At 42.6% G+C, this 14758-nt stretch overlaps 1 protein-coding gene across 3 annotated transcripts in view; it reads left to right on the top strand.

The window, feature by feature from the left end:
- ZFAND3 (zinc finger AN1-type containing 3) overlaps positions 1–14758 on the top strand; it is a 346984-nt gene that overhangs the window by 296007 nt on the left and 36219 nt on the right. For all 3 annotated transcript variants that reach the window (XM_036316889.1, XM_036316886.1, XM_036316887.1), the window contains one exon: positions 6399–6566. In XM_036316889.1, the coding sequence (XP_036172782.1) occupies positions 6399–6566 (168 nt within the window). The remainder of the gene's footprint in view (positions 1–6398; positions 6567–14758) is intronic.

The raw sequence follows: 14758 nt of genomic DNA, 5'->3' as shown, positions 1-14758 counted from the left end.
GACAAATTTGATCCAAGTCTTTAAAACATGCTTTTGGGATATGTAGGTGCTCATCTCCTCTAGGGTACACGTCATGGCTCATAATTGTGCTGCTGTTCTTTAAACTCTCTTCCAACCAGAAATGCCCCTACAAAAGCAGCTTTTGCATTGCTCTCATGAGGACTAAAATCAGATGAGTAGATGATATAGTTAACCCCAGGAAGGTTTCTGATGCCTTATGTCTTTTGAGCATACTGAGGAGGACAGAGACCCCAAAAATTCAGGTGCGCTCCCAAGATAGTCAGCTCTACTGGCATATATATAGATAGATAGAGATGGAGGTAGAGATAGATTTACCACAGGTCTCCCATTCTTGTGTTCCCAGCAGGGAAGAAGAGTCAGACGTCTGCTTTCAGCCTTGAGGTTGTGATAGAGAAGGAGACCTTCCTCGGATGTCTCCCTCGGATATTTCTGGCCTAGGAGGGAGCCAGAGAAAAGAACCTGGGGCTTTGGGGTGGAGATGGAAAGAGAAGACAGAGACTAATGTTAAGGATAGTACTGCCTGGCAGCTTGAGAACAACTGACCTTTGAAATAGTTATGATATAAGATAGCAATTTTCAATCGGTGTGCCGTGGCACACCAGTGTGCCACAAGAATTTTTAAAACATGCAATACCTGGTTATTTAGTCAGGGGCACTGACCTCTTTTCCCTTAGGTTGTCAAATTAAAAAATGATAAGAGCCAAAACAACAATAGCCATCCTGTGTGAATGATTCAAAATTACACCTATTCTTTTGTCAGATCGTGAAAAATATTTTTTGGTGTGTCACAAAATTGTAGTAATTAGTTTGTATGTGCCAGGAGATTGAAAATTGCTAGTTTGAGACATAGCATCCTAGGTGTATTTCATGCTAGGTTCATCACTATATCATATATCAAATGAAAATGAAGGCATTTTCCACAAAATTTTAATAACCAACCTCTTCCAAAGACTTGAACTTCTCTCTATGTTCATGTAATAGCGTTTGACAGGTATATTATTCCAAATTGTTTAAAGGCCATTAAAAAGATAAGAAAGGAGAGGGAAATCCCAGTTGAATCAAGTGGGGGGAAAGTTTTTAATGGATAATGAGGGAGTTTTCTCTCTTGAAGTCTTTCATGACACACAGTAAAATGCCACAAGAAGGTGAATCTAATCCCTGCATAAACTCTGAAAACAAAGCATAAAGAGAAACACAGAAAAAGAACCTATAAAACAGATTTTTTTAAAGGCTCATTTTTTTCAGTGAGAGTGTGGTGCTTCTCACGGACAGAGGTTTTACTGCTTAAGCTCCTTTTAAGTGGACAAAGGCGAGACAGCAGTGATGTGTGCGGGTTCATTAATTATTGCTCTTACTGATGTTTGCACAGGCTGTTGGGATCATAAATGTCAATCTGTCAGGAGACTGTGATAGGTTCTAAAAAAACTGATTGAGTACCTCAAAAGCTGTCATAGAGCCTGAGATTAAACAGATTCATCTTTCTTTCTTAGAAGTGAGGGAAGGTGTGGGTGAAGTGAATAGAAGGCTCCCTTCTCTTTGTTGCCATGGTGCTTCTCCCACTCTCCTAATCTCTGAGGATTGGCTGTGCCAAGGGCTGAGAGCTCACCTGAGTTGTCAGAAGGCCACAGTCCGTTAGCAGCCCCGGGTGTGCGGGCTGCCAGCTGCACAGTGACGGGAGATTAAGAGAGATGGGGATTCAACTCTGACAGGCCTGACACAATTTATTTGGAAATTTCTGGGAGAGAACATGAGTAATAAAGACAAGAAAAGTGACAGTAAGGGACAAATGTGAATGTCTGTCAGAGACAAAACAGAATTTTAAAAGAAATAGCTCTGTTTGTTGTCTCCAGTCAAGCTTTCCAGTTAAACTGTTTCCGAATTAACAGTCTTACCACTATTTTCAGCGATTTGGTAGTAAAGTACAATTAGAAGAATTGCTCTCTTCAGAAGATTAATGTGTTTTAAATAAAATCACTGTGCTTGTTTCTCTGTCACAAATTAAGCACTAGCTACCTTCAAATCTAGGGATCTGATAGGTAAAATACTTTTTCAAAGATTTTTCGTTCTAGGGTAATCACATTGTAATTCTTGCTCAGACTTTCCTTTGTCTAGAAGACCTGATATGATATTATTCTCATTCTGTTAAATTTAGGCAGAGGAAGAAAGGGTCTAGTAAGTACCAAGAACTATGAACCTGGCATGGGAGTGTGGCAGCTCTTGTGTGGGTATATACAGACTGGATTACGTTCTCAAGCAAAAGCATACTGGGGGGAAATGTGCTTTGCTGGCCCTTTATGAAAGATCTTAATTAGAAATCACTCGTAATTCCTGGGGTGGGGACAGTTTCTAGCTTGCCACTACAGCTCCGCCTGCTGCTAATGAGCATGCTCCTTGCGAGGACTCGTTTTTTCTGACAGTTAAAGCTGCGTGTAAGAGTTATTTCTGTTCACTTTTCTCTCCATATTTAACCCTTACTGCCCAAGTTCAGATTAAGCAAGTAGATGGTTAGTTGTTTTCTGTCGTTGTTGAGGAAATTAAAAGTGCTGCAGGGTAACAAATTATGTTTGTGAGCAAAAAGTAAAGAATCAAAGTTTGATTTATTCGAATATGGACTGTAGATGAGTATTCCTTTGTGTAACCATGTTTGGATCTTTTTTAATGGACATAAAATTTATAATTGAATAGTTGAATTATTTAGTTCATTATTATGTAATTAGACTCCTTGCCCTGGACATCTGTTTCTCTTATTTAGGCAACTCACCCCATGGCACATAGTTTCATTAAATAATTAGCAGAGGAGATGTAAATTTCTTATGCAGACATGATGATGATCCTGTAGACCACTCTTTATTTCATTAACTTCTAATTGAAACAGCAGGTTGGCTTGTGAGAAAATGCCAAGGAATTGTTTGCTTCACCAAGAAGTGATGCATAACACAGTCACCTCCCTGGATGGCATCGAGTGGAGGATGGTGATGGTAAACCATTTAGGGAGTTTATTCTCCCTCCCTCTTTGTGGTAAGGGCATTAGAGGGCACAGGATTCCTTTCCATTTAATAGACCCTGGACTGAGTGAAGAAGGTTAATTGGACATATTCCAGAGCGTAAAAATTATGGATTTCTTAATGTCTAGGGACAGCTCCTTGATTCTAAAAAATAACATTCTGGTAAACAGTGTGTGCGTCTTGGTTTAGAATCATGGGAGGACTGCTTCCCATGCCTCAGATTTTCTGTATGCTGATGCCTTTGGTCTGAGACTTGTGCGCTGCTGGGACATTGACTCTCCGAGGGCTGACTAGCGCTGACAGTGCAGCCAGACGCTCTTGGCAGCATCAGAAACCTCTCTTAGGACCCATTATTTCAGGAATGTCCCGGGCCTTCTGCTACCAGAACAAATAACTCAGTAGTCTTTATCTATAATGTCAAGTGGATAAAAGAATATTTCAGCATGAGATCAAGCAGACTTAGTCCTTAGTTTTGTTATTGAATGCTCATTGGCCAGACAAGGTGGAGCATTAGAAGAAAAGAGATTAGGCTTGGACATGCCTCCTCATGTTGGGGGGCCCTATCAAGTGGATGGTTTGGTGATGACCAATAATGATTATGTAAATATAAATTCTGTCTCCCAGTCTTAGGAATCATACATTTTAAAATATGTTCTTCATATATCATTCCCTGGCTTATTTAAGAAATACCTATGGTAGCATTGCCACTGAAAGAAAATTGTCTTCTTGTAGCAAAGGTTTGCTTTAGAAATGGAGATGGTGCTATGCAGGTAGACAGCGAATTTGACAGTTTGGGACAGATTCATGTGAAAATTGGCTTTGTGAGTTCTGCATTTCTAGACACACTCGGTTTTATCAGGTAGCAATGTGAATGACAGGCTTGTGGTCTGAGCACGCCTTTTTTATGTTAGAGGTGTACTGGCATCATGTCAGGGCCTTTTAAATTTTAATAATATTAATAAATGCCAAGCCAAGGATTCCACTGCCTCCCCTTCTCAGGTGGGCCCTTCTCTTCTCCACCCCGCCCACCGGGCTTGAGCGGTAATTTCTTATAAGGATGTTACAGATTTAGGACCTTGTCTCAGGAACAAATACCATTTTTTTTTTTTGTTATAGCTTTTACTCTAGAATTTTCTCTTTTTGTTGCCAAAACTGGGGGGGCGGGTGTCTAAATAGGGTTATTAATATAAATAGCGCCATTGCTGGTTTGTGAAAAAGGACCCCCAAAGAGCAGTGTGGCTCATGCAGGGTGAGTTCCTTTTGGCTGGCTGCTTTGTAATGATTTACATTTAGATTGTTGCTTGTTGCTCTTGTAGGGGAAAGGAGGGGCCTGGTGTGTCTGTACCTGCCTCAGTCATCACACTGACTAGGTTTGGACAGCTTCTCTCAGCAGAGCTTGGAAATAGGTTGAACTTGCTTTCAATTGTTTTCATCAAAGGCCTTGTTTAGTTGGTTTGTATTTGGGGAAAATGTCATGTAGGACTGGAAGAACTAAATGAGATGAAAAATGAAGTTTACAATTGCTAAGAATAGTGCGTGCCTTCCACTTCCGTAAGTCAATGCACAGTGCCATGGGCTGGGGGGCTGTGAGCGAACTGTCACCATCGTCACTATCGGAACCAGTGACTGCTCTCTGATGAAGTGCAGCATCTTCTTCACACAGAGGGAGAAGGCTGGGGAAAGGGATGCAGACAGCCTTCATTGAAATGCATCCAACTGTCTGCTGCTTCTCACTAGAGCCACTTGAAATAGAAAATCAGGACTGCCTAGGAGAAGATTCAGTCATTCAAGAAATATATATTGAGTTGTAGGCATGGAGGGCACATTAGTGAACAAAGCAGGTGAAACTTCCTGCCCTCCAGGAGTTTACATTCTCCTGGGAGATAGTGTTAAAAGTGCTATGGATGAATACAAGGGAAATGCTAGGGATGGGGGGACAAGAGTGGTCTAGATAGGGTGATCAGGGAAAAAGACTTCATTGAACAGGGTGCTCACTTTGTAAGTTATATAAATGTCTAATCACTACACCTGAAACATGATATTGTATGTCAACTGTAATTTCAAAATACATTTAAAAAGAAAATGTGGCTTAAAAGAGGTTAGATCCCATATAGATCTGGGTGAAGAGTGTTCCAGACAGAGGGAGCAGAAAGTGCAAAGGCTCTGACGTAAGAGACAATAAGGAGGCCAGTGTGGAGAGAGCAGAGGGAGAGAGCAGCAGGAGATGAGGTGAGAGAGATGAGAGGAGGGCACCTCAGGCAGGGACTTTTGAGGGCCTCAGGTAAGAATCTGAACTTTTATTCTGAGAAGGGGAGCTGAGAAGGAAGGGGTTGTAGGCAAGGAAGTGAAGTAATTCTAACTTGATTTTGAACTGGATCGATTGGCTGTTGTGTGGAGAATATACTGTAAGGAGGTGAGCAGGAAGACCAGTTAAGCAGCTGTTTCGCTAGGCTGGGCGAGATAGTGATGAATTGGACCAGTGTTGGAGGTGGTGGAGGGGTGAAAAGTGGTAGGATCTGGATCTGTTTTTAAGGAAGATCATTCAGGAGATTCCCTTCCAGAGGTGCTTTAGCACAAACCACTTCAGAGCCTTGGCAAGGGGTGCATCCTCAGTATGCAGTGGGGGCACTTCCAGGAGCACAGAGCCCCCAAGTGCTGCTCTTTTTTGGAAGGCAAGAGTTATTTACAGCCTGTCTATAACATGAACTTTATTGCATTTTAGTTACTTTTTAAAGTCATGGGAAATACAAGTTCATTACACCTCCCTCCACCTGCCAATTTGGCACCAACCCTAGGGTGTGTTGTGGTACCACATGTTGCCTCTGTACCACTCCACAGTGGAGGCCCTGGGGCAGCTCTTTGATAAATAGGCAGGGATATACTCCTTAACTCTAAATACAGTTGAAATGATTTCCAATATTAGAAACTGATTCTTGTCTGTTTAGGAGTAGAAACATGAGTATTTTTGCTAGAAAAGATTATAGATCCCCCATCAAACACTGGCTTTAAGTATGGAGTTATGCTAAACATGGCAATACAAAGAAGTACTAGACATAGTCCCTTCTCTAAAGAATTACCAGTTTGAATGGTCTCATAGAGACAACCATTATTAAAAACAACAGATTTTTGTGGAGCCACCCCCACTCTCCTCTTGGTTCAGATCTAGCTCATCAGAAGTCAGCCCTGAAGGTTCATGCTTGTCACACTTTGTGGAGTAGAAACCACGCCAGTCAGAGCTGGCTGTTGCTTACACAGGTCCAATTCCTGGAAAAGGGCAGTAGCCTGGTCAGAAGAATGCCTGGCACACATTAATCAGCTGTGCTTGCCAGGCCAAGCACTAACCCTGACCCCCAAATGTGTTGTTTTGGTCAGATTCACAGTCTGAGAATGAGGCTTCGCCAGTGAAACGGCCACGACTACTGGAGAACACTGAACGATCCGAGGAAACCAGCCGATCTAAACAGAAGAGTCGACGTCGGTGCTTCCAGTGCCAAACCAAACTGGAGCTGGTGCAGCAGGAATTGGGATCGTGCCGCTGTGGTAAGCATCTTCCCCAGGGACGTGATGGAGACGGTGTCCCTGGAAATTATTCTAAGAGGCTGAACTCCTTTGTTCTTCTTCTGGAAACCTCCCTGAGAGCAGTAGGTGTAGAGTTTGAGAAATCAGGAGTAGAGGATTTTTAGTTCTAAGCACATACAAAGAAGCAAAAACACTCCCCATTATTTTGTCACATGTCTTTAGAGTTGCATTGTCATTGCTTACTGCTTTAACGTCTTCCATTGATTACTCTGGTTCCTTCTCATTGATGACTTATTTAGAAGTTAACCAAACCAGCCAAATTCTGGGATATGTACTATAAAATTCAGATAGTAAATTAATTCTGAATGAGCCTTTTACTATGTATAATAAATGCAAGATTTCTTCTCCCATATCCTTTTTAAATTAGTTTGATTAGAAAATTATTTTCTTTGAACTGTAATTCATTGTCACTTAACCCCTTGAATAACTTTAAGGTAGCTTCTTCTTCTGTATTATCTATCCAGTGTAATACCAACTCTTAGAATTGCTGCACAGAGATGTATTTTTAAAAACTTTATGTGTACCCACATAGAACAAAACTTAGACCAATCACTCCTCTCCCTTCAACCACACATAATTGTAAAGCTGCAGCATTTAGGCCGAATTAGAGTTTTTCTGTTCCTGTTCTTATTTCCTGATTTAAAGCTTAATATTACAAAACTGTTCTATGGGACAGAGCTGTCACCAGGCCAACTTTGAGGCCTAGGTCTAGCCTCTGAGAATTCTATATCCTTGTCCTTAGGAATGAGCTTAAGAAGCTTCCTTTCACCCCTGGGATAGCCATAGATATTCTACAAGTACTGACGCTGGCAACCAGGACTAGATGGTTCTTTCAGCAGCTAGAAAGTTACAGGGACTCCAAGTCCTTTATCTTCTAAAGACGAAGCTGTTGCTGCTCTTGTCCCTCAGTCATCTCCATTGGGAATGAGAAGGAAACAAGGGAGTACTAGCTTCTCATGGAAACTAATTTGGAACTCCCGTTTCTGTCTGTCTGTTGCACACTTTTGTGTGTGTGTGTTGGGGAGGGGGGAGTAACAAGATCAGAAGCATATATTCAACTGCAGGAATGGGACATTTGATGGCAGCATGGGGAGTCTAGGTGTCAATGGACAAGTTTTTATTTCTAGATTGGCATTTAGTTTTCTCCTAAATGCTTGTTTGAAAGTATAAAGAGGAGGGTTGGGTAAGAGTTGGGGGCAGAGGCTATCAGCAGAGCTTTCACACTTCAGTTGTGTTCATGCATGTGGCATGGCCCAGGTGAGCCCAGAATTTTACTGATAGACTGCTCCTGGGTCAGCCCTCCCAGGTAATTTTAAATTCTTGATGAGGTAAGGAGGGAATACCATGGTAGATAAGGAAACTCTGGGGCCTGATGGCTAACCACCTTTGCCCACATTGCAGAGTTCGATCTTTTGTCATGCCCTTTTTGCTTTGGTCTTCATGTGAACTATGGGGGGCGGGAGGGCAGTTCAGTCCATTACCAGAGTTGCGAAAGCTACTTGACCATTTTTGCCTATTGCTTCTATAACACAGACCTTTGGTTGTTCCTAAATTAGAATCATGAGATTTTCCTGTACCTTAATGTTCATTTTTCCTTCTGGAAAGTAACTGAATCCTGGGTACTAAAAAGGATTTGCTTTAGTGGATCAAGCAGTTGGTCCTTGCATGTTCCATCTTGCCTCTGTCATAATACCTCCTCTCCTTGTCAGGCCAGCAGTAAGAATTCCCAGGTTAGCGCTGAGAAATCCAGAGGTGTTATAACCAAGTCTCCCAGCTTACCCTTCAGCTTGGATGCAAACCACCTATTTTCCTAAGGTCTTCTGCACTGCTAAAAAAAAATCTAGAAATACATCACATGCTTCTAAGTGAAGCCAACTTAATTGTCTCTGGTAAGCGTGGATTACTCTGTTGTGCTCTTCACCTCTTTGGATAGGAGGCTGATTTCTGAGTGCCTATTGGGTTTGCAAAAGACATGCATTCTTTTTAAAGGATATAATACCTAATCCCTTGGCTTATGCCCAGTTCTGAGGACCTGCTTATGGAGAGATTTGATTTTTCTGATGGGGAAGAAAGTTCCGAGCTTCCTGCAGTCCCTCCGGATGTAGCCTTCCCAGAGGCAGCCAGGAATTCCATTTGGCCCACTGAGAGCATTACACTTCTGTGCCCAGAAAAATGACCGAGTCCACTGCCACATTTCAAAAGATGAAGGACAGCAGTGGGAACATACACTTCTGGGACTGTCTTTGACAAATAGCTGTTGTGTTCCTCCTGCCTGTCTGCTTGGATCTCTCCAGGAAAGGGTGAGTTGTATAGTTATTTCCTTGAGGATGCATGGAGTGTTAGAGAGACATTTAACTGCCCTGAAAGGTTTTGGGGGGGGGGGGGGGGGCAGTAATTTACTACTGAAAGTGACGACTCAGGAAGGTAGTTTGAACTCAAACAGCACACTTCTCCACTGCAGAAAATGTTATATATATATATATATATATATATATATATATATATATATATATTCACAATCTTTTTTGCCATTCCCCTTCAACTCTGTATAGGTTATTAACTGCTGACAAGAAATTCACATCTCATAAATAATGCTTAAGAGCCATTGCTATATAAATTGAATGTGTTATGAATTGTGATGGGCCTTTTTGTAGCATTCGATGCCTAGAGCAGGAAGAACAGAGGATGTCATTTTCATTAATTTCTAATGAGGTGCCAATTAAAGACAGGGAAGACGCTCCAAAGGGAAGAGTGGCCAAGCTCCCCTGAATCCTCTGCCCTGGGGCTGTCATACAAACACTGCCAGCAAGCCTTCTCTAAAAATTCCATTAAATTACAGTCTCATGGAGTGCACACACAAACACATTCAGCTTCCCTTTGATCTTCAAAAGAGCAATTTGTAAGATGAGTTCGGAGCCTTCTCACATAGGGAACAGCTAGAGGTGGTAGGAATTGTTAATTGCCAAGGCACTCCATGGGCTTTCAATAAATAGATGAATTTTGAAGATGAATCCTCCTCTGCCTCTCTGTGACTAGATAACCTTTAAGTCAACAATACCAAAGCAACACCCTTTTCTGTAAAATCTTTCAGGATGCCAATTAGAAAAGGCATGTGGTGAGGCTGGGACTGTATCCTCCATCCTAGAGTAACTTCAACAGTTTAACTTCTCAAGATAGGAAACAGTTGCATAAAAATGGATTTATTTGTTTCATTTTCTATTCAGTAGGTAAATTGATCAGCTCATTCTCTTTATAGGAGTCTTGTCTTTCCAGATGCTACCTAGAGGGTGTTCTTCTGAAAACTGGCCATCCTCATCAAATCTGGGCCCATCTCCGCCGCATGAATGCTGTGTTTCCAAAGCAGATCTTTCATGATACACACAGCATGGCTTTTTAATGGCTGTGCATTGCTTCCCAGAACCACAGAATTAATTTTTAAATACTAGTCCACTAGCTTACATAAGTTATTGCATGTTTTTAATGGATAGTGACTTAACAAACCGTAAGCTGATAAGATCCCTTTTGGGACAACAGTGCTTTTACTAACCTGAGTAATCTGACTTTCTTTATTGCTTTTCAAATAAATTTTTTATTTACTTTAGAAAGTCAGAGTGATGCTTTAGCTGGGACCTTTAGAGTATTCATCTCCAAGTGCCCCAGTTCTCATTTCTGCCTTATCATTCACTGTCAGACTAAATTGAGCAAGCATTTATTGAGGTATGAGAATGCACAAAGCAATTTGCTAGGTTTTGTGGAACTATAGGAGCTGGATATACAGATTGTTGAAGCTCATAGTCTGGGTCAGTGGCTTCAAATTTTAGTGGGCATCAGAATCACTTGGAGGGTGTGGTAAAACAGAGTTGCTGGGCCCCACCCCCAGGGGTGCTAGTTCAGTAGGCCTGTGAATGTCTAACAAGTTCCCAGGGAGGACCATGTTTTGAGAACTGCTGTTCTAGGCAGTTCTCAATCCTGGGAAGCTTTTTAAAAATAGAATATCTGGGCTTTATTCTAAACAAATCAGAAAAGGTTTCCAGGTATTGTCTTTAACTTTTTTTCTCCCTTTAGTTCTGTTTGTAGTTGCTTTATATATTTTGGTACTCCCTGATTGGGTGCATATATATTGAGAAGTGTTATGTCTTATTGATGTTAGTGTATCCTTTATTATTATTTTTTTCTTCTTTCTTGGTGCCGTGACTCAGATCTGAACCGAGGTTGCTGTGGTCACTACCCTTCATTAGTATGAAACATCCATCTTTGTCGTTTGTTACCCTTGTTATCTTGAAATCTATTTTGTCAGATGTAAGTATGACTATTCCTGCTTTTCTGGGAATGCCTTTTGCTTGGAGAATCATTTCCCATCCTTTCACTTTGAGTCTTTGCAGCTTCGATGTGTCTCTTGAAGCATATGGTTGTGGGTTTTGTGTTTTGTTTGTTTTGGGGTTTGTTTGGTCCTCACCTGCGGATATGTTTTTATTGATTTTCAGAGAGAGAGGAAAGGAGAGAATGAGAAAGCAGTATTGATGTGGGAGAGAAACCTCAATTGGTTGCCTCCCACACATGCCTCGGCTGAAGATCGAACCTGCAACCTTGGTATATGCCTTGACAAGGAATAGGACTTGCAAATTTTTGAGCCAGTTGAGCCACCCAGCCAGGGTGAGTTTTGTTTTTTGATCCAGTCTGCTATTCTGTGCCTTTTTATTGGTGAACTCAGTCCATTTACATTTAGGATAACTTGTTAATGTATGAGGATTTCCTGTAGCCATTTTATCTTTTGTTTTCTGGTAGCTCTGTGTCTCCATTGGGTCTTTTCCTTTGTGTTTCTTTTTTCTTTTTTTTTTTTTAATATATTTTATTGATTTTTTACAGAGAGGAAGGGAGAGAGATAGAGAGTTAGAAACATCGATGAGAGAGAAACATCGATCAGCCGCCTCCTGCACACCCCCTACTGGGGATGTGCCCGCAACCCAGGTACATGTCCCTGACCGGAATCGAACCTGGGACCCTTCAGTCCGCAGGCCGACGCTCTATCCACTGAGCCAAACCGGTTTCGGCCCTTTGTGTTTCTGTCTGTTGTTTTTGTTTGGTAGTCTTTCATACTTTTTCCCTCTGTTTCCTGTTTTGTTGTTGTTGTTAATCTTCACCAAAGGATATTTTTTCCATTGATTTTTAGAGAGAGTGGAAGTGAGGAAGGGGGAGAGAAAGAGAGAAACACATTGATTGTTTGCCTCCCACATGTGTCCCAACAGGGGCCGGGAATGGAACCTGCAACCCAGGCACATGCTCTTGATCAGGAATCGAACTCATGACCCTTTGGTGCACAGGCCAACACTCTAACCATTGAACCACACCAGCCAGGGCCTGTTTCCTCTTTTTTTAAGTTAAGTGTCTCTGTTTGGGGTGTTTTTTTGTGTGTGTGTTGTTACCATTAACTTTTTATTTGGAAATTGAAAGTGTTTTCCTGGCCATTTGAGAATAAGTTTTGCCCTGTATTCCAATGAATGTTTCCTGAGAATAGAGATATTATTTTATATAACCACAGCACATTTATCAACTTCAGTAAATCAATACTAATACAGTGCTTTTTATCAAATCTGTTACCTATATTCCAGTTTTGTCAGTTGGTCCCATAATCTATACTAATAAAAGCCTAGGTGACCATCACACCCTCACATCATCACAAGATGGCCGCCTCCATGTCATCACAAGATGGCTGGCAGAGGAGGGCAGTTGTGGACAATCAGGCCAGCAGGGGAGGGCAGTTGTGGGCGACCGGGCCAGCAGGGGAGGGCAGTTGGGGGTGACCGGGCCAGCAGGCAGAAGCAGTTAGGGGCAATCAGGCAGGCAGGTGAGCAGTTAGGAGCCAGCAGTCCTGGATTATGAGTCAGACATTCCCCGAGAGGTCCCAGATTGGGGAGGGTGCAGGCTGGGCTGAGGGACACCCGCCCGGTGCACGAATGTTGGGCACTGGGCCTCTAGTGTCCTTTATAAAAGACATTTTGCCCCTCCAGTACAGATTCCATTCCATGATTAGATATTGCATTTAGTCATCATGTCTCTTTAGACTCCTTTAACCTGGAACATTTTCACAGCCTTTTGTTGTTGTTTTCTGAATGATATTGACATTTCTAACCCCTACCCACATAACCAGCCACACTTTTTTTTTTAATAGAACATTTCTCATTTTGGATTTGTCCGGTGGTTCTTCATGAGTAGATTCAGAGTACATATTCCCAGCAGTATACTACTAGTATGTAAGTGATATGTTCTTCTCAGGGTTTTACATTGGGAGGCACAGATGTCCATTAGCCTCTCATTGTTGATGTTAATTGTAATTCACTCAACCATTCAAAGTTCAATTTCTTCATTGTATAGTTACTATTTTTAACCTTACAGCTAGTAAGCAATTTAGGGGGAAATGCTTTGTTTTTTTAATGCATTGATTTAAAAAAAAATTTTTTAAATTAAATTTATTGGGGTAACATTGCTTGATAAATTTATATAGATTTCAGGTGTATAATCCTATGACACATCATCTGTATATTGTTTTGTGTACTTACCCTTCCAAGTCAGATCTTCTGTCATCATATATTTCACCCCCTATACTACCCCACCCCCCTCTTCCCTCTGGTAGCCACCATCTGTGTATATGAGTTTTTGTTTTGTTTTGTTCATTTGTTGCTTTCAGTTTTACATCCCGCATATGACTGAAATAATGTGGTTCTTGACTTTTCTGTCTGACCTCTTTCACTTAGCATGATATTCTTAAGATCCACTCATGTTGTCGAAAATGGCAACATCTTTCTTATGGCTTAGTAGTATTCCATTGCATATATGTGCTACATCTTCTTTATCCAATCATCTATCAAAGGACACTTCAGTTGTTTCCATGTCTTGACCACTGTGAATAATGCTGCAATGAACATAGGGGTACATATGTCTTTGCGAATAAATGTTTTCAAAAGAGGGATTGCTGGGTCATATCGTAATTCTAAATTTTTTGAGGAACTTACATACTGTTTTCCATAGTGCCTGTACCAGTTGACATTCCCACCATCAGTGAATGAGGGTTCCTTTTTCTCTACAACTTCTCCAACACATTCTTGTCTTGTTGATAATAGCCATTCTAACAAGTGTGAGGTGGCATCTTGGGAGAAGTGTTCACTCTGTCCATTTTTAAAGTGAATTAATTGGTGTGTGTTTTTGGTATTGAGTTGTATGAGTTCTTTATATATTTTGGATGTTAATCCCTTGTTGGAGCTATTATTTGCAAACTAGGGGCCCAGTGCACAAATTCGTGCAACTTGAAAGGAACTGTGGACCGCGAGGCTACAGTGGGCACAGGGGTGAGTCTCGGCCCATCCTCTGAGCCCCGCCTGGCCCCTCTTGCCACGGCCCCTGGCCCAGTCTGCTGGCAGCCCCGCTCCCACTGCCGCTCCCAGGAGCTGATGGCGCCGGCCCTGCTTGTACCTGCTGACGGCATGGAGCAACTGGGGCCGGCGCCAGCAGCAGGTGTAAGCACACTGGCACTGTCAGCAGGTGTAAGCGGCAGCTGCTGCCCTGATCACCCCTCAGGAGCAGGGTGAGGTGGAGAAGCCCTCAGGGGCGATTGGGACTGGCAGCTGCTGCTTGCACCCACTGATGGCACCAAGCATTCAGGACCGGCAGTGGGTGTAAGCGGTGGCTCCAGCACTGGCAGCGGGTATGAGAGGGGCTTACGCCAGCAGTGGGTGTGAGAGGTGGCTGCCAGCCCCATTGCCCCTCAGGAGCAGGGGGAGGTGGAGAAGCCCTCAGGGGTGATCGGGGCCGGTGCTAGGCACTGGCAGCAAGTGGGAGCAGTGGCTCCGGCGCTGGCAGCGGGTTTGAGCACCCGGTGGGACCATGGTGTGTGGGAGCAAACAATTTTCAGTAACCACCAGAGGCTTGCCTCGATGATAGCAGCCAGCATCCCGCCTTGGTCTGGTGCCCCTGCTCACCTGCTCCACCATCCTGCCATGGCCATGCCCACCATGTTCTGCGCTCTGCTGCCTGCTACCAACGCCCACCATACTCTGCATGCACCCCCTGGTGGTCAGCACAAATCATAACAACCAGTTGTCTGGTTGTTCAGTTGTTTAATCGTTTGGTCTATTTGCATATTAGGGTTTTATATATAT

The sequence above is a fragment of the Myotis myotis genome, unplaced genomic scaffold (genome assembly GCF_014108235.1).
Source record: "Myotis myotis isolate mMyoMyo1 unplaced genomic scaffold, mMyoMyo1.p scaffold_m19_p_7, whole genome shotgun sequence".
Lineage (NCBI taxonomy): Eukaryota > Metazoa > Chordata > Mammalia > Chiroptera > Vespertilionidae > Myotis > Myotis myotis.
The sequence above is the reverse complement of the archived record's forward strand: the minus strand, read 5'-3'. Positions and strand labels throughout refer to the sequence as shown.